This window comes from Ochotona princeps, chromosome 17, assembly GCF_030435755.1.
Source record: "Ochotona princeps isolate mOchPri1 chromosome 17, mOchPri1.hap1, whole genome shotgun sequence".
Classification (NCBI taxonomy): domain Eukaryota; kingdom Metazoa; phylum Chordata; class Mammalia; order Lagomorpha; family Ochotonidae; genus Ochotona; species Ochotona princeps.
Genome location: NC_080848.1, coordinates 13,947,375 through 13,970,488, shown reverse-complemented (window position 1 = coordinate 13,970,488; position 23,114 = coordinate 13,947,375). Strand labels below are relative to the sequence as shown.

The 23,114-nt window shown below is 43.2% G+C and overlaps 1 protein-coding gene across 1 annotated transcript in view; it reads left to right on the top strand.

The window, feature by feature from the left end:
• The window catches only part of NSF (N-ethylmaleimide sensitive factor, vesicle fusing ATPase), a 144,301-nt gene that overhangs the window by 114,512 nt on the left and 6,675 nt on the right, over positions 1 to 23,114 (top strand). The window contains exons 16-17 of the mRNA XM_058676301.1: positions 2,638 to 2,704; positions 4,928 to 5,007. Coding sequence (XP_058532284.1) covers positions 2,638 to 2,704; positions 4,928 to 5,007 — 147 coding nt within the window. The remainder of the gene's footprint in view (positions 1 to 2,637; positions 2,705 to 4,927; positions 5,008 to 23,114) is intronic.

The following is a 23,114-nucleotide window of genomic DNA, read 5'->3' as shown; positions in this document are numbered from 1 at the left end:
ATGTTCTGTGGTCTGTGGATACACTGAGGTGGACTTTGTCAACCAGTAGACCTTGGAAAGTTTTTCTCAACACTTGAGCATCATAACCAACAATGTATCAGTGCTATCAAACCCACTCAAGTAACACCCTCAGAACACTTCCCCACATTGGGGTCTGTAGGGCATCACCAAAGGACCGTCCCCTATTCCCTGGTGCTGATGTAGTTTGACTACAAAGGGCCACTCTCCCCCTCCTCCTTGCAGACACAGGGTAGAAAAAAAAAAAAAGATTGAAACCTGTGTCCCAACCACATTCTTTCATTCCCAACCCTCCCCACCCTAATCAGAAGCCCACATGGGCATGCATTCCTGTCAACTGTGTAAACAGTATTAAAAATAAACTTTAGGGCTCGGCAGTGTGGCCTAGTGACTAAGGTCCTGGCCTTGATCCCATATGGCCGCTGGTTCTAATCCTGGCAGCTCCACTTCCTCTCTGTCTCTCCTCCTCTCAGTATATCTGACTTTGTAATAAAAATAAAATAAATCTTAAAAAAAAAAGTTAATAAAAAGAAAATAAACTTTAAAAATGACCAAACATACAAACATTGTTTTAAAACAATATGAAAAATATTAGAATGAGTGTGATGTGCTTAGTTTCTGGATCTAATTCTAGATCTCCTAAGGAACACGTGCCACCCCAAGCGAAACATAGGTGGGGGATAAGGTCAGGTTCTGCCCTTTTGCTGTGTATTATCAACAGAAGAGTGTGGTCTAGGTTCAGAGATTATGTCTTTCTCATGACCCCAAGTGGGATACTTTTTAAATTCTGCTTTCTGTTCTGTAATTTTATAGATCTAGGGCTTCCCCCCAACCTTTTCTCATGATCACAGTAGGATGCTCTTAGGGCAGCATTCACAGTCTTTGGAATAGGAACTCCCATCATTTGAAGTGCTGATCTCAAGGCCTTAGATTGACTTTAAGCATAAACTAATTCTACCAAGTTTGGAATGATTACATGCTTGCCAGGAAGTAACAGCTTCCTTTACTGCTTGTTTTAATTTGCATTTCTATGTCTATCTGATTCTTAGTTCTTCTGTGAGTCCTTTTTACACGTTGTGATCTAATTTCAGTTGATAGTGTTTGGTCTTTTAGTTATTCCTACTGAACACAGCCACGGTTCTTTTTTTTTTTTCCTTCACTTTTTAATTATATTTTTGACAATCTTTACATAGTTAATTAGGGTAAAAAGGTTCAGTGGCTATAGGAAAGTGGGTAAGACTATTATTTCCATATTGTTTCCTTCATGTATCTGAGGTAAAGAGGGATATTGAGGGAGAAGCCCCACCCAGTTTCCCACCACCCCAGGTCCTGGATGTGGGGCATGCTCCGAGATTCTTGCTCAAATGGTTTTGGTAGTTACCAGTTATGAATCGCTGCCAATCTCGCCACTCCAAGCACGATGAGGTTGGTGAAGAATTCACTGATTGACATAGTCCATCATAGAGTCTCCGTTTGCACAGTATTTCGCTGCCAACATAGCTGAGGTGGTTGATTGACTTGTTCTATCTTCTGTCTTTTCATGGTTAGAGTTCTGAGTCCGGCATTTCGATTGGGGAGATCCCCAAAGAAACTTTGTCTGAGGTTTTCTCAGACCAGATTCTTGTATGTACTAGCAAGTACAGGGCCTGGCACAGTCCATCGCCCTGATTAGCTAGCTGGTGGTTGCAATTGCTGGGATGGTTGTTTTCAGCCCCGATTTCCACTGGGACCAATGGGTGTTGCAGTCCAGCCTGGTTCTGCCCAGCACAAACTCACTCCTCACATAAGCTAGTGGGAGCTGCAGCCTAGTCAGGGCAACCCACAATAACCCCTACCAGGCCCGCCCCCTACCCTGGTTTGCCAGTATGTGTAGCAGACTAGTCCAGTCTGTCCCACATCCCATTCGGTTCTCGTACATGTTAATGGGTATTAAAGCCTAGTTCCATCTAACCAGCTCAACTATCCATCCCTCACTGATGTTGTTGGGTGCCTCTCTGTCTAGCCACCCCACCCCCTGTCCTAGTTTGCATGCCCTCCCGTGGGAGTGGTAACCCAAGAGGGAGGAGCCCACTATTTCCCTCCCAGGCCTCTCTCCCAGATTATGCATTCTCCAGGTGGTTCTGTGGTTTGACTTGACAGAATTAGCCCCCAGTGCCAAGTTGTGCCAGCTGATCACAGTCACAGTTCTTATAGATCATAAATGGGCATCAAGTTTTAACTGGAACCCCTCCTTGTATCACAACACAAAAGCCATACTCCTAGGGTAGAAATAAGAGGCCAGTGTAATAAACCTGATGGGTATGCCAGTTGAGGAAGGAGCAGCGTTTCCTCAGCATGCCCAGAAGTGGCACCTGCCACTCTTAGTGCTTGGAGAGCTCAGCCGTGATCCCACTGTGTCCTACTGGCAAGTCATTTAATGATTCGTGCCTCAATTTCCTTGCAAGGACTTTTTCAGTGTTATAGCCGATTGATTTCCAAATAATTTATTGTAGCCTGAAATATTGATGTTTTACTATTTTTTGTTTAGATGTTACTTGAGGATTAGCTAAATGTGAGTTCTTGACAGTTGTCCTAATTCTGGAGGGTAATGAGATCATCAGTAGTGTTGCTTTCTTCCAGATCTTTGATGATGCATACAAATCCCAGCTCAGTTGTGTGGTCGTGGATGACATTGAAAGATTGCTAGGTGAGTCATGACTTTTGCCATTCTACTCTCTGTGCCACATTACAGCTAATGTCCCAAAAATTTTAAGTGAAAATAACAGATATTTATAAACTGTACAGCAATCAAAGCTCCCTTCTTTGTCTTTCAAGGATATGTTATATTTTATATCTGACATCAGAGATGGTATTCCTGCTAAAACTGTCTAATGGCTGTGACTTCTTTAGACAGCTTCTTGAAGGATATGTGTCTAGTATTATTTTTCTGCCTTTCACAGTGTGCCCTGCTTGTAACAAATGGTTAATAATTTTCATTGGTGCATGTAAATTTAAAAAAAAGATTTATTTATTTTTATTGAAAAGGCAGATATACAGAAAGGAAGAGAGACAGAGAGGAAGATCTTCCATCCAATAGTTCACTCCCCAAGCAACCACAGTGGCCGGAGCTGAGCTGATCTGAAGCCCAGAGCCAGGAGCTTCTTTTGGGTCTCCCACATGAGTGCAGGGTCCCAAGGCTTTGGGCCGTCCTTGACTGCTTTCCCAGGCCACAAGCAGCAAGCTGGATGGGGAGCGGGCTGCCGGGATTAGAACTGATGCCCATATGGGATCCCGACGTGTTCAAGGCAAGGACTTTAACCACTATGCTATGGCCCGGGCCTGGTGCATATGAATTTTGACAAAACTAATGAAAGAAGATCAGAGTGAAATCCACACATTTTCTAAAACACTTGGAGCAGATATTGTGAGTTTCCTGTGCCTCAATTTCTGTACTTACAAAACAGACTATAATCCACTGCTTGCTTATCTCAGAGTAAATGTGAAGACAAATGTTGCAAACATTCTGAAGGATGAAAGTGCTCTATAGTGAATTTTTAAAGTATTTGTTAACATCTCCGAAATTGAAGTGTACTCTGACAGGAAACAAAAATGAATGAAGCTTAGTCCCTGAACTCAGTGCCTTGGGAGCAAATTATAAGTAAAGCCAGAGAATTGTTATTATGTTATTGTAAAATTAAATCAGTCTTGCATAAATTCATTATAATAATGGCTCTGGATGGATAATAAGCTATTGAAACAGAAACCCACCTAGTGACTTAGTAAATGTCTGAAAATGCTATCCACCACTTGAATAATCCCTTCCTCCTTAAGCATCCATAATAGTGTGGTAGTGATTTCACAGTAACTCCTCTACTACATTTGCATCTTGATTTTCAAACGTGCTTTGGGTTGTCTGTTAGTTCCTTCAGTTTTAGGTATATTTGTTATGAAACACAGTTGGTATATCTATGAAGTATTCTTAAACTGATAGTTTTATCTAGCGACCTCCGTTTTTTGGTTTGTTATGTTTGATACATTTCAGCCCAGTTTAAAGGATTATTTCTTTAAAAAGCTTTTAGGCACATACTCATAGCTCTGTGTAAATTCCTTTATCTAAACACAATTGAGATGTGTGGTCATAGCAACACTATGTCAGGAATGTGTGCCCTCTGCGTATATTTTTCCTTGTATGAATAGTTATTGTATGTACTTGTTTGTTCATTTATTCAACAAGCATTTGCGGAGCCCTTACTACTGCCCAGAATTAGTAGAGACTCAGAAGTAAAATGCTGCCTGTTATAGCATATATTGGCAAAAAAAAATCGTAATAATGATAATGCAGAGTAGAAGGTGCTATGTCTTCAGAAAGTGGACGTATCTCTTGACTCCAAAGGGCTGGTGGCTGCAGGTGGACGTTAAGTACAGAGTGAGGGTGCCTGTGCTACGTACAGAGAAACTGAGGAGGAGATGTTTATGTTGGATCTTGACATTGGTGGAAATTTAATAGGTGTGGAGTTCTCTTAGGACATTACATGTTCTACACCATCTGAGGGCCAGTCCTAATGGCTCTGCCATCAGTTTTGTTGTAATAAATGAATTGTTTATCATTTCCCTTCCCCTCATTCTCAAGCATAACATATTTTGCTGTCTGTACTATGTTCCTGCCATGGTTTGCAGCAGCCTCTTAGAACTGCTCAATGAATATATCTGGTATTCTCCCTACACTCCCCTCCCTCCCCCCCCCCCAAAAGAAAAAAGCTTTCTGAAAACCAGGGATGTCTTCATGAACTGCAAAGGGTTGGTTGGAAGTCTTTTCAAGAAATGTACGGTTGAAGTGCTGCTTGAAGCATCTGTCCTCCTGGGGAGCTGAGTGGCTGGAGTGTGGATATCCGTGCCTGGAGCTCTTAACACAGCTGTGTTTCTCTTCCAGACTATGTCCCCATTGGCCCTCGGTTCTCCAATCTGGTCCTACAGGCTCTTCTTGTGTTACTGAAAAAGGCACCTCCTCAGGTAAAAAAAAAAAAAAAAAAGTATGTATATATATATATATATATATATATATATATATATATATATATATATATAAAATATCTCATCATCATCATAAACATAACAAACATGAGTTTTCCTGCAAACTACAAACAATTGATAATTTTAAGTTTTCTAAATAAATAAGTGTGGTTCATAATAAATAAGCAAGCATGGTTCATAAACATAAAATTATGTTGTTGAAAGGATTTTGAAAAAAAGATTTTAAAAAGTCATCTGGTCTGGCTTCTGTCTTCAGGTAAATTATTCTCTTAACAGAATTTTCCTATTCCTTTTCTGAAGATATCACAATGTCACACTTTCAGAATATAATTTTTTGTTTGTTTTGTGAATTCTATACCATCACTCTTTGACCTCCTAACAAACATTATAATATTATACAAGGAGCTACTTGTTCACTTTGTTTTCATTTTATCATTTTCTAGAATTTGTATTTGGGGAAGTTTGTTTATTAACTACCAGCAGGTTTTGTTTTTCATTTTACGGCTGATTTAAAGTCACTTCTTGGGTCGAAAGTGCTTTTGAGGAGTGAATTTATAGCCAGGATCTTGGGCCGTGTGGTTCCAGTGTTATAGACAGGGCTATTAGGCACTGATGGTTTTGATAGTTTAACCAATGTAAAGCCAATCTGTGAAGGTTGGCTATGTATGTTGATTCTGTAAAGGCGCCAGAGCATGTTGTCCTGTATCACAAGTCACAAATTCTCCTGGCTGATTCCGGCAGCTATGACCTCAGAGAAATGCCAGTCTGTGGCCTGTGCCCCAGGGTGAAGCACTAACTTGAAAAGTACCTTAATGTTCTCATGTTTGAAATTAGAAATGTAAACTAATCTGTGATGAAAATATTGAAGGTTAAGTTTATGAATCTCATTGTTAATTTAATAATTAAAATTCATAAATAAAATTATTTGTACATTATATATTTAAGGACAGACTTCTGTTGAAAAGACACAACCTACAACAACCTTGAAAACTTCCTACATACTTGCACTGTGGAAGGATTTTTTTTTAATCATCTTTCCATAAACTGTTACTTTCAGTCATTGCAATTTTAGTTTATGTTTATACTCAGGCTGAAGGCAGAGAAGTGGGTCTATTTCCCCCCTCCCCTTATCTTTCAGTACTTTTATAAATACATAAATGGGTGTATCTAAAGTTGTTGAATCAAATATAGCAGTATTTTCTCAGTATTTATACATGTAATATATATAGTATTGTAAATATAAAAATATAATATTATACACTTAAAAGGCCTACTTTTCATTAAGTCATATTTATAATTACTAGAATGGGAAGTTTTTCCACAGGCACTTAAACTTATGTTTATTATTATCATCTTATGATACAGTTCCATGGGCCCTGGAATTTCCCTTACCTTCTCCTCATTAAAAAAAATTTTTTTACAATAGTCACTTTTTTTTAGCTAAAAATAATACACACTAAAAGTCACTCAAAAAATATACTTTTAAATACTACTTTATATATCTTGTTCTTTATGTTGTTGAATGCTATATACATTTTTATAACTTTTTTAAGTTTTATTTTTGATGTTTACATAGTTGGTCATGGTGGGAAGGGCCAAGGATCAGGGGAAAGTGGACAAGACCATTGTTTAAACATTTATTTTTTCTTCCTCCTATATCTGGGGAAAAATTTTTTTTAGAAAGGTTTATTTGGGGCCTGGCAGCATGGCCTAGCAGCTAAAGTCCTCACCTTGAACGCCCCGGGATCACATATGGGCGCCGGTTCTAATCCCAGCAGCTCTGTTTCCCATCCACCTCCCTGCTTGTGGCCTGGGAAAGCAGTCAAGGACAGCCCAAAACTTTGTAATAAAAAAATAAATATTTTTTTTAAAAAAAAGAAAGGTTTATTTGTTGACCCCACACAGTAGCCTAGTGGCTAAAATCCTCACCTTGCACACACCAGGATCCCATATGGGTGCCAGTCCATATCCTGGCTGCTCTACATGCCATCCCTGCCTGTGACTTGGGAAAGTAGTCAAGGTCAACCCAAGGTCTTGGGACTCTGCACCCACATGGGAGACCCCAAGGAGGCTCCTGGCCACGGATTGGCTCAGCTCTAGCTGTTGCAGCCACTTGGGGAGCAAATCAACGAATGGAAGATCCTTCTCTGTCTCTCCTTCTCTCTGTAAATCTGCCTTTCTAATAAAAATAGATAAATGTCTAAAAAAGAAAGATTTATATATATATCTGAAAGAATTACAGAAAAAGAGAGAAAGAACAATATGTTCTATCCCTAAATGGCTGAAATTGCCAGGGCTGGGTCAGGCTGAAGGCAGGAGGCTGGAATTCTATCCAGATCTCCCATGTGGGAGGCAGGGGCCAAGCACTGGGTCGTCTTCCCCTGCTTTCACAGAAGCATTAGCAGGGAGCTGGGCTGGAAGAGGAGCATCAGGACTCAAGCTGGCTCTCATATAGGCTACTGGCATCAGACTGAGGCTTAACCCACTGTGCCACAATATCAGACTCTAATAGTGTCTACATGACATTGATATAAACAAAGAAACATCCCCTGACTGAGAATTATTTGTAATCCAAACTAGGTACTAATAGAAATAAACAAAGTATTCAGAAATAGACTGGAATATTTTGATTAAAGATTTTAAAATAGTTGATTCTTCTTTTTTATAAAAGATTTATTTATTTTTATTGGAAAGTCAGATATAGAGAGCAGAGGAGAGACATAGAGGAAGGTCTTCTGTCCGTTGATTCACTTTCCAAGTGGCCACAACGGCCAGAGCTAAGCCAGGAGCCAGGAGCCTCTTGGTCTCCCATGTGCGTACAGGGTGCTAAGGCTTTGGGCCATCCTTAACTTTCCCAGGCCACAAGCAGGGAGCTGGATGGGAAGCAGGGCTGCCAGGATTGGAGCCGGCACCCATATGGGATCCTGGCACATTCAAGGCGAGAACATTAGTCACTAGGCAAACATGCCGGGGCCCTAGCTTTTTCTATTTTCTAAAAAGATCTTCATGGAAAGAACATTTTTTAAAAAGATTTATTTATTTTTATTGGAAAGGCGGATATTCAGAGAAGAGGAGAGACAGAAAGATCCTCTGTTCGATGGTTCACTCCCCAAGTGGCAACAATGGCCGGAGCTGAGCCAATCTGAAGCCAGGAGCCAGGAGCTTCTTCTGGGTCTCCCATGCGGGTGCAGGGTCCCAAGTCTTTGGGCCGTCCTCTACTGCTTCCCCAAACCACAAGTAGCTAGCTGGATGGGAAGCGGAGCCACCAGTATTAGAACCGGTGGCCATATGGGATCCTGGGTGTGCAAGGAGAGGACCTTAACTACTACGCCATTGCACCATGCCCAAGAACATTGTTTTTAAAAAAGATTTATGATATGTATGTTTCTTATTTGAAAGGCAGATTTACAGAGAGAAAACAAAACAAAAAGATCTTCCATCAGCTGGTTCACTCCCAAATGGCTGCAGGGCTAGAGCTGAGCCAACCCAAAGCTAGGAGTCTGGAGCTTCTTCTGGTCTCCCATGCAGGGGCAGGGACCTGAGGTCTTGGGCCATCTTCCTCTGCGTTCCCAGGCCACAGGCAGGGAGCTGGATCAGAATTTGAGCAGCCAGGACGCAAACTGGCACCCACATGGGATACTGATGCTTGCAAGAGGGGAATTATTAAGGCACTGCTCTGGCCCCATCATTATCTTATACTTTTAAATCATCAGACATCTGGCTCAGAGGTTTATCCATACGGTAGACACTTCATGAACCAGTCATCCACAAAATTTATATGTATATATGTAAATCTTGTTAAATATATATATGTTTTTATTTAGTGGGCTTAAATTCTTGAGTATGCTTAGATTTTGTATTTACAGGAAGCATTCAAAAATAAAGTCTAAGAAGTACAGGACTAACAAGAAATGAAAAGATACCTGATGTTGTTTAATCATCAGGAAACTGCAAATCAAAACTAATGTAGTGCAGTGCTAGTTCGCTTCCTAGGGACGACTGTTGTCACCTTGTCAGGTAGTAACAAATGTTGATGGGGATATGGAGGAATTGGAACCCAGGTACACTGCTGGTTGAGGATGTAAAAGTTGTGAAACCTTTGGAAAACACTCTAGCAGTGCCTGATTGGTTATGCATTTGAAAGCAAGAGGGAGCACTCCCAGTCTGCTGTTTGACTCCCCAGATATTCGCAGGGTCTGAGGGTGAAGCCAGGAGCCAGAAATCCCATCCAGTGACTCATATGGCTAGCAGGAACTTGAGGTGTCACTGCTGTCACATGTGGTCTGTGTTAACAGGAGCTGGAGTCAAAAAGCAGAGCTGAGCATGGGACCCAGGTAGTCAGGCAAGGGATACAAACAGCAGCTTCAATACAGTTATTGCATGGCTCAGAAATCCCACTCTTAAGTATACACCCAAAAGGAGAGAATACCTAATACAGTGTAAATGCGGTAAATAGTGGCATATTGTTAAGGAATAATGGCCCCCAAAACAGTCTGTACATGTTCAGTACAAACTTAGTTTTTTTGCAAATTATTTTCATTCTGTAGTTGGTAAAATCTGAAGTTAAGGAGCCCTCAGGTCTGAAGGGCAGCTGTGCCGGGGTATACGCCAGCATGGACGAACCCTGAGGACACAGGGCAGAGCAGCCGGTCTCAAGCTCGCTCTCTCTCTGTCTCTCTCTCTCTCCTTCTCACACAAACACATCACGTGATTCCATTCACACAAAATTCTCAGAATTGATGGATCTATCTAGACAGTAAATTAGTGGTTGCCTAGAATTGGGATGGAGAGAATGGAAGGAAACTGCTAATAGGTGTGGGGTGGTGAAAATATCCCAAAATTGAGTATGCTTTTGGTTGCACACTTCTATGAATATATTAAAACTACTGAATTGTGCACCTTAAAGGGTGAGCTGTGTGCTGGGCAAACTATATCTCAATAAATTGGTTACATAAAAAAAAAAGTGTTTTTCAGAAGCTCCTGAAATGAGGGTGGGAGAATGAGAGAAAGGGTGAGCAACCAAAGCCCAAGGCCCAGCTTGGGGGGAAACCCTCAGAACAGGACATGGGTCACTAATCAGGGAGATGGAATGAACTTCTGTAAGGACTGCAGAGGAGGCATGTGACAACATGTAAGAGTGAGCGACCTGGTGGCTGTAGTGATTGGAAACAACGGATTCTCTTTTAAGATCATAGCAGCCTGTCATGGATCAGACTTCATGACCGTGACCTAGACCACTGGATGACCTGCTGTGGAAGGGAGTCAGTGGTAGGAGAAGCTACTGTGTGTAATAGTTGTTGGTAGCATGCACTTAACCAAATAAAAGCATATTTTGTCTATGGCACCTTGCTTTGTCAGGATAGTTTAAAACCGCTCTGGAAAAATGGGGAAAATTCAGGCTGATCCAGTATCAAGAATATCTATCACTGTCAAGTGGAAGCTTTTGCTTCACCCAAGCATGGTCATGTAGGACTCTCAGCTGCTTGCAGGGTGTGTGGAGCTGAATGTTGTAAAGGTGTTCAGCAATTATGGAATGTTATTATCTCCTGCAAGAAAACAGAAGAGTTCGGGGCAGTTTTCTTTCAAAAGAATCATACAGGTATCTGACACAGCAGTGCCTGCAGTCCTGGGATCTTTAATTTTGCATTTGTTGTGATTTCAGCTTTCACACAGCAGGACTGTAAGTGCACGTGTGCACTTGCTTAAAGAAAAGAATCCCTCCAGGGCCGCAGTGTTGTTAGGTATCAAGACAGTCTCTGCTCCTCCCACCCCTCCCCCACCCCCCTTCTTGTAAATTGGCTTTATTAGAACTGGCTCACAAGCCCTCCTTTTTTTCCTTTGTGATTGCCTAGGTCTTGGATTTTCAGTGTAGAGCTAAAAATTCAAGTCAGAGTTCAGTTACTAGGATAATTTCTTTGAACTTTAAATTTTTCTAAGTAAATGCACAGATTTTTAATGAACACGATATTCAGTAGCTTTGCTTTAAATGTAGCTGGAGAGTTAATTTCATGATTGATTTATTAGTCCTTTGAAAGGATAAAAAAGTGGTATCTGTAGTTCACGAAGACTAAAAAACATCATCACATTTTGTTTAGCATCTTTTTAAAACCAATTAAAAGCTTTTCTAAAATGGATTCAGCAGGAGAAAATAAAACATGTTCCCTAGGTCTTTATTCTGATCAAGTTTCCCTGTGTTGTGCAGGAGAAGAGATGGAGGGGGGATAGAAAAATTGAAAAGGGCTGTCCCAGCAGGGAGCCACGCCGGAGAAAAGGGCTTCTCTGAGAACTCAGCAGCGGCGGCGCAGAAGGCTCCCAGCCTGCTTCATCTACATGCAGAGTCACACAGGGCATGGGGTGCTCTCCGTCACACGGAGGCTTCACATGTGCCTCCCCGCTGGTGCCTGTGAAAAGCTAACAATTGGCTTGGAGGGGAAAAGACCACTGCGGTTCACCCTCCCTGGGCTGGACGTACAATTTGTCCAGTGTTAGGAAATGTCCGGCTTAGCGGTGAGAGGCTTGAAGACACCCCTCCTTCCAGAGAGATTCCTAAAGCCGCCTCTTTTACTTGATGACACTGGGGCTCTTTTCAACGTTTGCAGATTTATGGAAGTCGAGGGGGATGTTCTTTTCGCCATCAGGAGGATGAAAGCCATGATCTTAATGTCAAGGCAGAAGCCTGGCCTAAAGTGAGCAGGCCAGGTGAACCACTGGGGCCTCGGCTGTTTCCTCACACATCTCTTCTGCTACCTTCTTCTTCCTCTTTTTTTTTTTTTTTTTTTTTTCTTTTTCCTTGGGAGACAAAATGTCTGAAAAGGAAGTCCTCAGCTATAGGAAGATGTGACTTTCCAGTTCCAAGCCCGTTCAGCTCTGGGTTCCTTGACACTCTGCTGGCTCCCATCAGAAGACCTCGTCTTTAAGTGAACAGCCTTGTGATCCGTGGAGGAATCAGTCTTTTTAGAACGTCCCATGCTTTTTAGGTCCTGGCACATAGAAAAGCAAAATACCTGATGGTAAACTTGAGTAAGTGGATGAGGCCCCTCACAGCTGAGCTGAGACCCAGGAGTTGATGTCTCAGTCCATATGTGTGTTCAGCATGCCAGGGAAGACTTTAGAAACTGTCAACTTTTACAAAAGAAGAATATTACTCCAAATTTGTGGTGGTATTACTGAAGTAGGACTTGGGCCTAAATGGCTGCTAGAATTTTGACTCAACTATGAGGTTTTTGGAAAATAAAATAATATAATGGAACATGCATCCCTGCTTTCAGATGAAAGATAGATTCCCAATGAAACTTTTGGACATGTGTAGACAATGGCATGCTGGACTGCCTGACTTTGTCTGTACCAACAATGTCAGGGTACACTTAAATAAGAGACTAATAGAATTATGATTCCTTATGAAGGACTACACTATTGTAGCAAAATGGGGAAAATCTGTCAGGGGGTGGGAGTTTGAGGGGGAACCCCAGCCTATACAAAATTGTACCACATAATTCAGAATTCAAAATAAAAATAGATTTTTTTAAAAAAGAAAGAAAAATAAAATAATAGCCTGCCCACTGCTCTTGCAGCTAAGCATTAAAAGGAAATTGGGTGTATAGCTGGAAGGGCAAGAGACAGTGTGAACCACCAAGAAACTGTCCAAATACTCATGCAGACGTGTTCATTGTAACATCACCTGTGCCAAGACAAGATTGCTTTTTATGTAACCCTTACATGATGTCTCAGTAGTCTTCAGATATGTCATAGGATGTCTTGGTAGTGTTAGGCAACTCCTCGGTTTGGGTTGCTTTGGTGAAATGAGCAGATAATGGAACAACCTTCAAATGGTACAGGCCGAGACACGAGTATCTCTCCCTCTATCTGCTCACAATTAACGCTGCCTAATGACTCCAATGTGACTCAATAAGATACATAATCATTTCAGAAAAGAGCGATCATTGTTGTGCCAGACACACTCAGTGTAGCCACTGAAGCGGTGACTCTGTATCAGACTTCATTTTTAACAAATAAACAAAAAAATCAAGCTATGTGACTGGCAGTTTAGGGGCCTAGTTTTCCGATTTTTAAGTCAGTGACATTAAATGGCTTTTAGGTGTCCTGTGCTGAATGTAGCAGATGTTCTTGGAAAGTTTTGTATACATTGAATATGTGTGCATATATAATATATGTGTGGATTAATGTAAGATACATCAAAAACAGTGAAAGAAAGTGACAAATCCTTCAAAAACACAGCGCTACAAATTTCTGCTGAGTAAAACCAGGTCATCCAAATAGAGTTTGATCTTTCTTATTCATTTGGACTTGAGAGAGAATACATCTATTATAGGTATAAATACGAAAATGAATTGGAGGGCAGAGTACTATTTTCAGATAACTCAGAATTAATATGTACATTTTAATCATCAGAAAAATGTTAAAACATTTTCTTATAGCCAGAATGTCATCTTTCAGCACCACTGCCTTAACAACACTGCTGTGATAGGGTTTCGGCTTTGAAAAGTTGTTAAACTTTATCATCTCCCACAGTGCTGTCAAGTAGCAGTGCTGTCCTCCCCTCGTAACCTGGGACAGAAAAGCCAAGCTTGAGTCTTAGCTCAGACAGTTTCAGACTTTGTAGCTGTAAAGCAGTCCCTTTAATTTGTTCGCATTTATTTCTTCATCTGTAAAATGGAGGTGATTCCTCTTGCCTTAACTATCCCATTATGGGTCAGATAATATGCGGTGGAGATCTTTGCAAGCTCTTGGACCACAAAGATATAAGGTATTAAGGAAGCAGGCAGCGCCTTTAGCTAGCCTGTGGCACCTATTTAGCTTGTAACCTGGGAAAACTGAAGCATTTAACTGTGATATACAGCAAGTTGCCATAGAAAGTATGTTACAGATTCCAGTTTGGTACTCCCAAGCTCTTTGACAGAACGGGAGAAAAGAGCAGGGACACCTTCCTCCCCATCTCTACTTTACTGAAACCAAGGCATTTACCAAATCCTAAGACAAATACTCTGGTGGAGGGGCTTGGGAAGTTCTTGTTAAAGAAAGAGACGGGCATTCCAGTGCTCAGGAGGGACAGGCACAGAGTAAGGCCTGGCGTATGGCCATGGTGAGAGCTCCCAGGAGCCTCTAGGAACTAGCCCACCTACTTCCTTTCCTTGTGGCCACTGTCACCTGAGACCAAAGCTTCCCCTTGACTCCTGGTACAGGTGTGTCATTTCACAATTTCTGTCCCATCTTCCTGTCCCTGAAGCAAGTGTCCTAGGGGCTTATTCTGTGTGTGTAAAAGCCTCGTTAGGACTTTTGTGGGCCCCTTTCTCCATGAGAACTTATTTAAAGTTGCATTTTCTGTTGGTATAAAGATGACTGTGTTACTATATATGTTGAAGAATCTATAAGTTAATCTGCACAGTTTACAATATATTGAAACATTGCCTTCAACCCGAAGTTCTCATTTAAGAGAAATGAGAATATTTTTGAGCTTCTTGAAGCTCATTAGATCCTGACCACTGTGCCTGCCTTTATTAGTAAAGCTCCCTTAAAAAAAAATGTATTTTATTTATTTAAAAGGCATAATTATGAAGAGAGAGAGAGAGTTAGAGAGAGATATTCCCTCCACTGGTTCACTCCCCAAATGACTAGAGTGGCTGTGGCCAGACCAAGCCAAAGCCAAGAACTAAGAGCTTCTTTCTGGTCTCCCACGTGGGTGCAAGAGCCCAAGCATGCTGGCCATCCTCCACTGCTTTCCCAAGCACATCAGCAGGGAGCCAGATCAGAAGCAGAACAGCTAAGACTCAGCTAGCACCCAGATGGGATGCCGGTGCTGCAGCTGGTAGCTTAGCTTACTATACCTCAGCACCAGCCCCTAGCAAAGTTTCTTGAACCTCACATTACTTTGTTTTATCAATTCTGGAAATTAGAGAATTTGGGCTTGCTTCTTGGCTCTTGATTATAGAAAATGTTTTTGCAAACTGCCCTCTGGATACATTAGACAGTGTTACTGGACATATAGAATCCATGTTCTGAAAGACTAATGCCCGAAGGAGGAAAACGGGCTGTGTGAGAGGGAATGAGGATGAAGTGTGGAGAGCAGACAAGTCTTGAACTATGGTTGTAAACACAAGAAGTGGTTTTGCCAACTGGCAAGGAACTCTGGGAAACTTTGTAATAGTTAACTTTTTTTTCTCATGAGAAAGCACCCGCCAACACAACCCTTCGTTTTAGCATTGAGAATGCCAGGGCAGGATCAGTACGACTTTATTTTCTTCATTTACTTAATCTTTTCTCCTCAAAGCCCAAAGGTTGTGTTTTCGTAAGTGATCTCTCTCCCTACTTCACAATTGAAAGATCAGCCCCTGCTAATCTGAGTGGAAAATTCCAGAGCAGTGAAACAGAGTGAGCCTATCTGTGAAGACGGAGCTCCAGTCCCAGCACAGACCACTGCCCCCTCCTCCCCTGAGCCAGTGTCATGTCTCCAGCCCTGGGCTTGGGCAGAGCAGGCTGGTTCTCAGGGTGCCTCACGTGTGAAAGCCTAAACAGTGTACAGTCGACAGGGCCTGGTGTGAGTGAGCTGGGCGTAAGATTCTTTGCCATATCCAGCCTGCATCACGACTCCCCTCCTCTCTGTCCCCCGCCCTGCTGGCAACACCACAGAATGGCTACACAGAAGTAGACTAAGAATTTGCTTCAGGGGAAAATCTAATGGAGAATTTAAGTGTAGTTGTCTGCCTCGTTGTAGCATGATTTATTTGAAACATCCGTCCTTTGGTATTCAACATAGACATTTAACTGCAAAAGAAAGAAAAAAGTTACAGACGTTGGAGCAACAGACATCAGAAATGCAGGTAGGGTCTGGGAAGAGCCCTGTTCCTCTCCCAGCTGTTTTTAGTGGTAGCCAGTCTTCCCTTGGTCTGGGGAAACCTAGAGATGTATAAGATGCTTAGTATTAATGGCTTCTAATGAACCTAAGATTTCTTCTTGAGAAGTCTGTGTTAGCCAACTAATAGCTAATTAATTGATTAAAAGGAAAAGATGTGGCAGCCTTTGAGATCTACTTATCTCTTGAGTGAAGTGAAGCCTACATGCCACACTTCATTCTAGGCTGTTTTTAAGCATTGTTGCTGTCTATCATGGTGTTCAGCAGATGGGACTCAAAGATGCAGATCCTCCAAGTAGCAGGAAGTGGTTGTCCTACTGAAGACACTCTTCCAGGGTCCCAAGGGAGAGTGTAACAAAGAAGGAATGCTCTGGCTCCTTGAAGCCCACCCGGGGCCCCTCATTCTCTGCTGCAGCATGCACTGTGTAGAAGGCATTGTGCTGGTCCCAGATGCACCAGTGAAACTGGACCCGAGTCCTGTCCTCAGGAAGGAGGATCAGTGAGAAATGCAATCAGTACAGGGACCCAGTGAAGTGGGTCGTGTAGTCTGAGTCCCACCTCCGGGGTGAGAGCAGGAGGAGAGAAGATGGAGAGGGCACGAGGGAGCCTTTGGGGAAGCTGCAGTTTTAACTGGAGGTCCAGGGAGTAGACCTGCAGAAAAGCTGGAATTCAAACAAATCTTGGCTTTAAAGGGAGAGTATTCCAGACAAAGGGACTGTTGGGTCCATTTCTGTGCTAGGCACAATGGGTCTGAATCATGGAAATTGTATTGCAGGGGCCAGCAATGTGGTACAGCACGTTAAACCACTGCTTGCCATGCCCAGCTGCTCCACTTCCAGTCTGTTTCCTGCTGCTGCACCTTGGAAGGCAATGGCAGAGGGCCCAAATCTTAGGCCCCTGCCACCCATATAGACTTAGATGGAATTCCTGAGTCCTAGCTTCAGCCTGGCCCAGATCTGGCTGTTGTAGTCATCTGGGGAGGGAACAGTGGTTGGAAAGCTCTCTTTCTCTCTCACTCAATTTCATTCTCATTCTACCTTTTGAATAAATCTTTATTTAAAAGTTTGTTTTGCAAACTTGCCTCCATAAAAGTGAGAAATACTACTGAGCACATTGAATCCACGTGCAAAAGGTTGAGGCGTTAAGAAAGTGGGTTTGCGAAAAAAAGCCAGGTTCAGCAAAATTATGCTTCAACGCTATAAAATGCTAAATACTACAATGAAAATAGACATGAGACAGCTGAATAGCAATCTATAGCCATTTTAAGGTGTATAGAACCTGGTTGTATATAAACTAAATTGAAATGTCAATTAAGAAGTCACAGGATGTGGTTAAGAACTTGCATTTTTTTTTTAACATATTGGTTACTCAATACTATGTCAGTTAACTCCATAACGTTATAAATTGTTGCTGATGTTATGTTGGGGCTTTTAATTGATCGGGATGATATTCTGCCGGCTCTACCTTCAGACCAGAGATGGTCTCCCCAACAAGCCGTTGAACTTATCTGGACAATAAGATGCTGGACTCTATGCTTGGTATATGCTTGCAATGAAAGAACCTCAACTGAATTTGAACTGTGGTAATGCAACAAGGTGGAGGAATCCACCATGGGGAAGGGTTTTGGAAGGGGTGGTGGGAATCCCAGTACCTATAAAACTGTGTCACATAATGCAATGTAATTAATTTTTAAAAAATAGTAAATGAACAAATAAGCAAGTGGGTTTGTCCAGGATTCAATGAAAGCTGTGCCCCACAAGGCACAGCTCCACCCACAGGAGCCAACAGGCTGGAAACACGGGTCAGGCTTGCCCAGGAATGCCGTGGAGCACTGGGCTGAGGTGGCAGTTAGCAGAAGTCTCTGTCAAACACAATGAGAACAGGATCAGGGCTTCCCAGCACAGGAGCATGGCCAGAATCCTTGGTGGCCCAGAACCCTTCCTGCTCAGCTTGTTCCCCTTTCTTGGAAACTTCTGGCCTCCCACCCCACCGGGAGGCCCCTCACTGTCCCTGCACGGTGGTGGCTCTTTCCCAGAGGGTTCCTGACCTGCAACCTCAGGCTTCTGCTGGTACTGCACACCTGATTGACCTGAAGATTGGTGCTCTACCCTGCCGTAGCACAGAGTAGCCCGCCCTGTGCTGCGTGCTGCAGCCCTCTGCGGCAGCGGGGAGGAGTCCCAGACATCCTGCTGTTCACCACCAGACCTTGTGGATTCCTGAGGTCCCCAAAAATTCCCAGGTTCCTCTCACAGCCTTCTATTCCAACTCTTAGTCTGCCTTTCTTGCCTATTGTGACAGTGACAGCAAAGACCCAGGCGTCAGCTTCCCTTCCTTCTGGCTGATCTCACAAGTAGTTAGAACTTTCAGTCCTGCTTTAGGGCCCAGGGGAAATCGTTGATGAGAAGTGAAATAATCTGCCCAGGTCACACAGCCCTGAATGATGGAGCCTGAACCTTTTCCTGCATCAAGGCGGCTCCCCATCCAGGGACTGCATCTCCCCTATTGCCTTCTACAAGCCCTAGGCTTGCATTAAAAAGAACATTGTGGGCCCGGCGGCGTGGCCTAGCGGCTAAAGTCCTCGCTTTGAAAGCCCTGGGATCCCATATGGGAGCCGGTTCTAATCCCGGCAGCTCCACTTCCCATCCAGCTTCCTGCTTGTGGCCTGGGAAAGCAGTCGAGGACGGCCCAAAGCTTTGGAACCCTGTACCCGCTTGGGAGACCCGGAAGAGGTTCCAGGTTCCTGGCATCGGATCAGCGCGCACCGGCCCGTTGTGGCTCACTTGGGGAGTGAATCATCGGATGGAGGATCTTCCTCTCTGTCTCTCCTCCTCTCTGTATATCCGGCTTTCCAATAATAATAAAAATCTTTAAAAAAAAAAAAAAAAAAAAAACATTGTAAGGGCTGGCACCATGGCTTAACAGGCTGACTCTCCATCTACAGCACCCAGCATCCCATGTGGGTGCCAGTTTTAACCCCCGCAGCTCCTCTTCAAATCCAGCTAGCTCCCTGCTTGCAGCCTTGGAAAAACAAGACATCATACCTGTAAAATACTGGTTAAGAGATACAGGGTGTTTCTTAGGAATACCTTTTTTAAAAGATTGATTCGTTTGTTTCAAAGAGTTACAGAAAAGGGGGAGATAGAAATCTTCTTCCACTGGTTCACTTTTCAGGTGGCCACAAGAACCCGGAACCAGAAACTCCTATTGGGGTCTTCCTTGTGAATGGCAAGGGCCCAAGCACTTTGGCCATCTTCCTGTGGTTTTCCCAGGCCACTAACAAAGAGCTAGATTGAAAATGAAGCAGCTGGGACACTAACCAGTGCTCATACAGGTTGCCTGTATCACAGGCAGCAGCCCTGCTCACTACACCACACACTGGCTCCAGAATACTCGCTGTGGCAGCTCACCTGGATTGGCGCAGCATGTTCCTGAGAAGCCCCGGGGTAGGACCAGCGCTGTAAGAAGCTGCCAGGGTCATTCCCCCCGTCCTCCCTGGAAAGCCTTCATTTCACACAGTTGGCATCCCGTCTGTCTTCTATTTCATTTCTTGCTAACGTATGCTCGGGAAGGCATTGGATGATGGCTCAAGTACTTGGATCCCCTGCCCACCCGTGGCAGAGACCCAGCTGGGCTCTGGGCTGCTGCTGTACCATGGCCCAGCCCTAGCTGCTGCAGGCATCTGGGGAGTGAACCATTGGATAGAAGAGTCCTGTGTTCCTCTCTGCTGTTCTGCCTTTCATATTAAGAGAGAGAGAGATTTCATATTGCTTTTCATTTTCAATCTCCCTGGGTTGAGTTTTCCTTTCTGGCTGCCCTCTCACCATCTCTTCAAGAAGTCTTGATTTTCGGCCCATGGTGCTCAGAGTGTGGTGTTCCCAGCACCCACTGGGACGTAGTAGCGTTTGTAGGCTGGCCTTTCTCCTCAGGGCCTGCAGTGCCCCCTCTTTCTCAGTATTTCTAACCATCTCACAGGAGTCTTCCCAGGTAACCCGCTTCAGGAAGACTGTCCTTGGTCACGGTACTGTCTGATAGAGATCACTGAGTATTTCTTTGCTTTTTCTGGCTAATTGTAATCATTTGGGAGGCACAACCCAGATCTCATCATTCCATTGGCTAATGTTTGTTTTATATTTCACTTACTGAGTATGTAGATTCTGCATGTTCTAACATTTTTCACTCTCACTAGCAAAACCTCAGATTCTAACAGAAAATAAAATTGAAGACCCCCCACCCCAGTTGCACTTTCAAACTCACTAAACCTAACTTTCTTAATCCATTTCAGGATTTCCAATTGTTCACAGTTAATTCTTCTTATCAGCGGTGTATTACACTCACTCACCATTGAATGATATGGGAAGAATGGCCATTCTTTCCTGCATAACTGACTTTACTTTTGTTCATAGGTTGAAATCAGCCCTTCCATTTCACTGCAGTATTATATTGGTGGCATTTTTATGTAGGGGGAAAATAAGCTTTCTTCCACATGAACTTTTGTTACAAATCAGTTTATTGGGGCCAATCAATGGGCAAGACCTATGAAAGGATGTGGATTATCTGGTCAGCCCTTTGTGTGGCAAAAGGCTTAGATGCCGCTTAGTGCTCCAGTCATTCTTCAGCTTGTAAAGAAGTGGTTTTTTGAAGGATCAACACCTGACTGAGCCCTGCCTTTTTCATGGTAATGTTTTCACCTGAGTTGCTTCTTATGGTGCTGAGAATTAGTCAACTAATACTTATTTAACCTTGGAACAATGTTTATCATAATCCGATTGGCAGATAGTCATTTTATTTAGGTCTTTTCTTTCTAGCATCAGGACTGGCGAAGTTCAGCAAGGAGCTACCGGAGCAGCTTTTCCCCGACTAGGTGATCATTTGCCATGTGTTGTTCTTTCTTCAAGAGGCGTGATGGGGCTCTGTGGACTGCTCTTAGCCCCACATTCATCTCCTCGATTGAAGTCGGCTTGTGTTTGTTTTATTTGTATTTATTTATCTGAAAGAGCATCAGAGAAAGAGCTTCCATATACCGGCTTTACTTTCCAAATGTCCACAACACCTGGGACTGGACCAGGCCAAAGCCAGGAGCCCAGAACTCCATCGGAGTCTCCCACATACATGCCAAGGTTCCAGCTACCTGAGTCATCACGTCTGCCCATTGGCTTGACGCTAGGTGGAAAGCAGAGTGGCTACTCTTGATGGGGATGAAGGCATCCCAGGGTACTTGTCAGCCTCTGCATAGAGTATCCACCCACCACCTGCTAATTTTATTCCTAAAACTGCATCCCCAGTTCATGCTGCTGGCAGCTTTTCCCTTCAAATGTTAGCCAGCATGATTTATTGCATAAATACCTTCAGAGCTGGTTTTTCATGATAAAGCTTCCTTATGCACATTATCACTAATTAATATACAAAATGACCCGGCATAATTTAATTATTTGGTAATGTTTTTCGGTATTTCTTAAAGATGATGCTTTACGAGTCAAGGCCTGAACTTGCCTGGGTCATGACCTCCTTCCAGTGTTTGCAGTCTTGTTAAACAAGAAGAAAAGCAAAACATAAATTAGCAGCTCCATTATAAGTTGCTCTGTGTTTCCCAATCTTTCAACACTTTGAAGAACACAGTCCCCGTTAACATAGGAGAGTTTCACTAGGAAAATGGTGGTGATTTGCAAAGTCCAGCTTTCTGGAATGAGCGAGAAGCTTCTTACAGGGGCAGCATTGTCCTCAAGAGAGGAGAACAAGATGAGGAAGGATGAATTATGGGCCACGTGTATTAAAAATGCAAGGAAAAGGAGAAGTAACAGTTGCCCTTCACGATAATGAGGATGTCCGGCACGTGTGGCCTTTGGCACTGATAAGCCTTCAGGGAGATCGTCCCGAGTTTTACCCATAGGAGTTAGTGTAAAAAGCACGGTTAAAGCATTAGTTTCCTTTCCTAGTAGAAGCGTGTATGTTATCCCAGCCTCTGTTTGTCTTCCCCCTTTGGACTTGGCTATGTGTGTCTGCTCCTGGCTTAGAGTATCCCTCCGCTTCATCTTCGTCAGCCTTCATCGTTCCGTAGAACTCACTTAGCAGTTATCAGCTCCAAAGAAAGCAGCTTTCTTTGCCACGTTTCTTGCCTCTACCCAACACCTTATGTGTAGTACCTCTACTTTTCCGTGTTGTGTTGTGATGAACTCTTGTCCCCTTCACTCCTTAATGTCAATTCCATATTCATTTAGAAACTTGGTAAATATCTGTGGTAAATATTTGTATTTAGTGGTTGATTTATTAAGTAATAATCACCCTTTAGTCTGTCTGCTTCACAGTTACGCTTCTGTCTCATGGTGTTTGCGCAGTTCCCTGCTATACCAGTGGCTGATCCTACGTCTCCACTTTGTTGGATATGCCTGTTTGTAGTGGTGCCTTGTCCATCCTTGCTGTAGCAGGTGGGCAAAATTAATGAGTGAGCCTTACTGACAATAGTGGTATGATATTTGAAATTGTTTGGGCATCTGGTCTTTAACTTCGTAAGTTCTTTTCCTACTAGCACATGAATTTTAATCTCCCAAATTTCTAAGATCCTTGAGTATGTTTAATGATTGTGTTACAGCCTTATGTAAGATCTGAGTGCATTTCTTAAGTGTAATGACGTAAGTTTGAAACATTCCATTTTCCCAAGGAACCTTCTTAAAGTGTGTGTGTGTGTGTGTGTGTGTGTTTCTTGAAGAGAGGCAGCAGATTATTTGGGCCTGGGTCTGGTTTCCAGTCTTGGCTCTTTGGTTTATTAGCTATTTGACCTTGAACAAATTACTTACATTTGTGAGACGTAATAGCGTCAGCAGTCAAAGGGAAATGATTCAAGTTCCCAACTCCCCTGATGATAATGAGTGTTAAGCGAGAGACGGCTCTCAAGAGGGCAGCAGGGTTAAGTCACGAGCTCTGAAGTGAGTGGGGAGATTCCCAGGCCTCTGTGCCACCCACTTCCCCTGGGCTGGCAGCTGGGCCAGGCAGCGCAGGGAGGAGATGACGAATCTGCCTTCAAAGAGCCCACGTATCCTGACCCTTAAGGAACCTAGTCAGCTAGTGCTCACCAGGCAGCCCTGTCGTGAGGCCCTCGGATGCAGAGCTTCTGGTCGTTAGTCTACTGCTGCAGTATGAAGGTTCACCAAGCATCACCATGCTGGAGAAGAGCCCCCAGGGACCAAACAGGGGGAACATAAAAAAAAATCTCACAGGAAGCAAA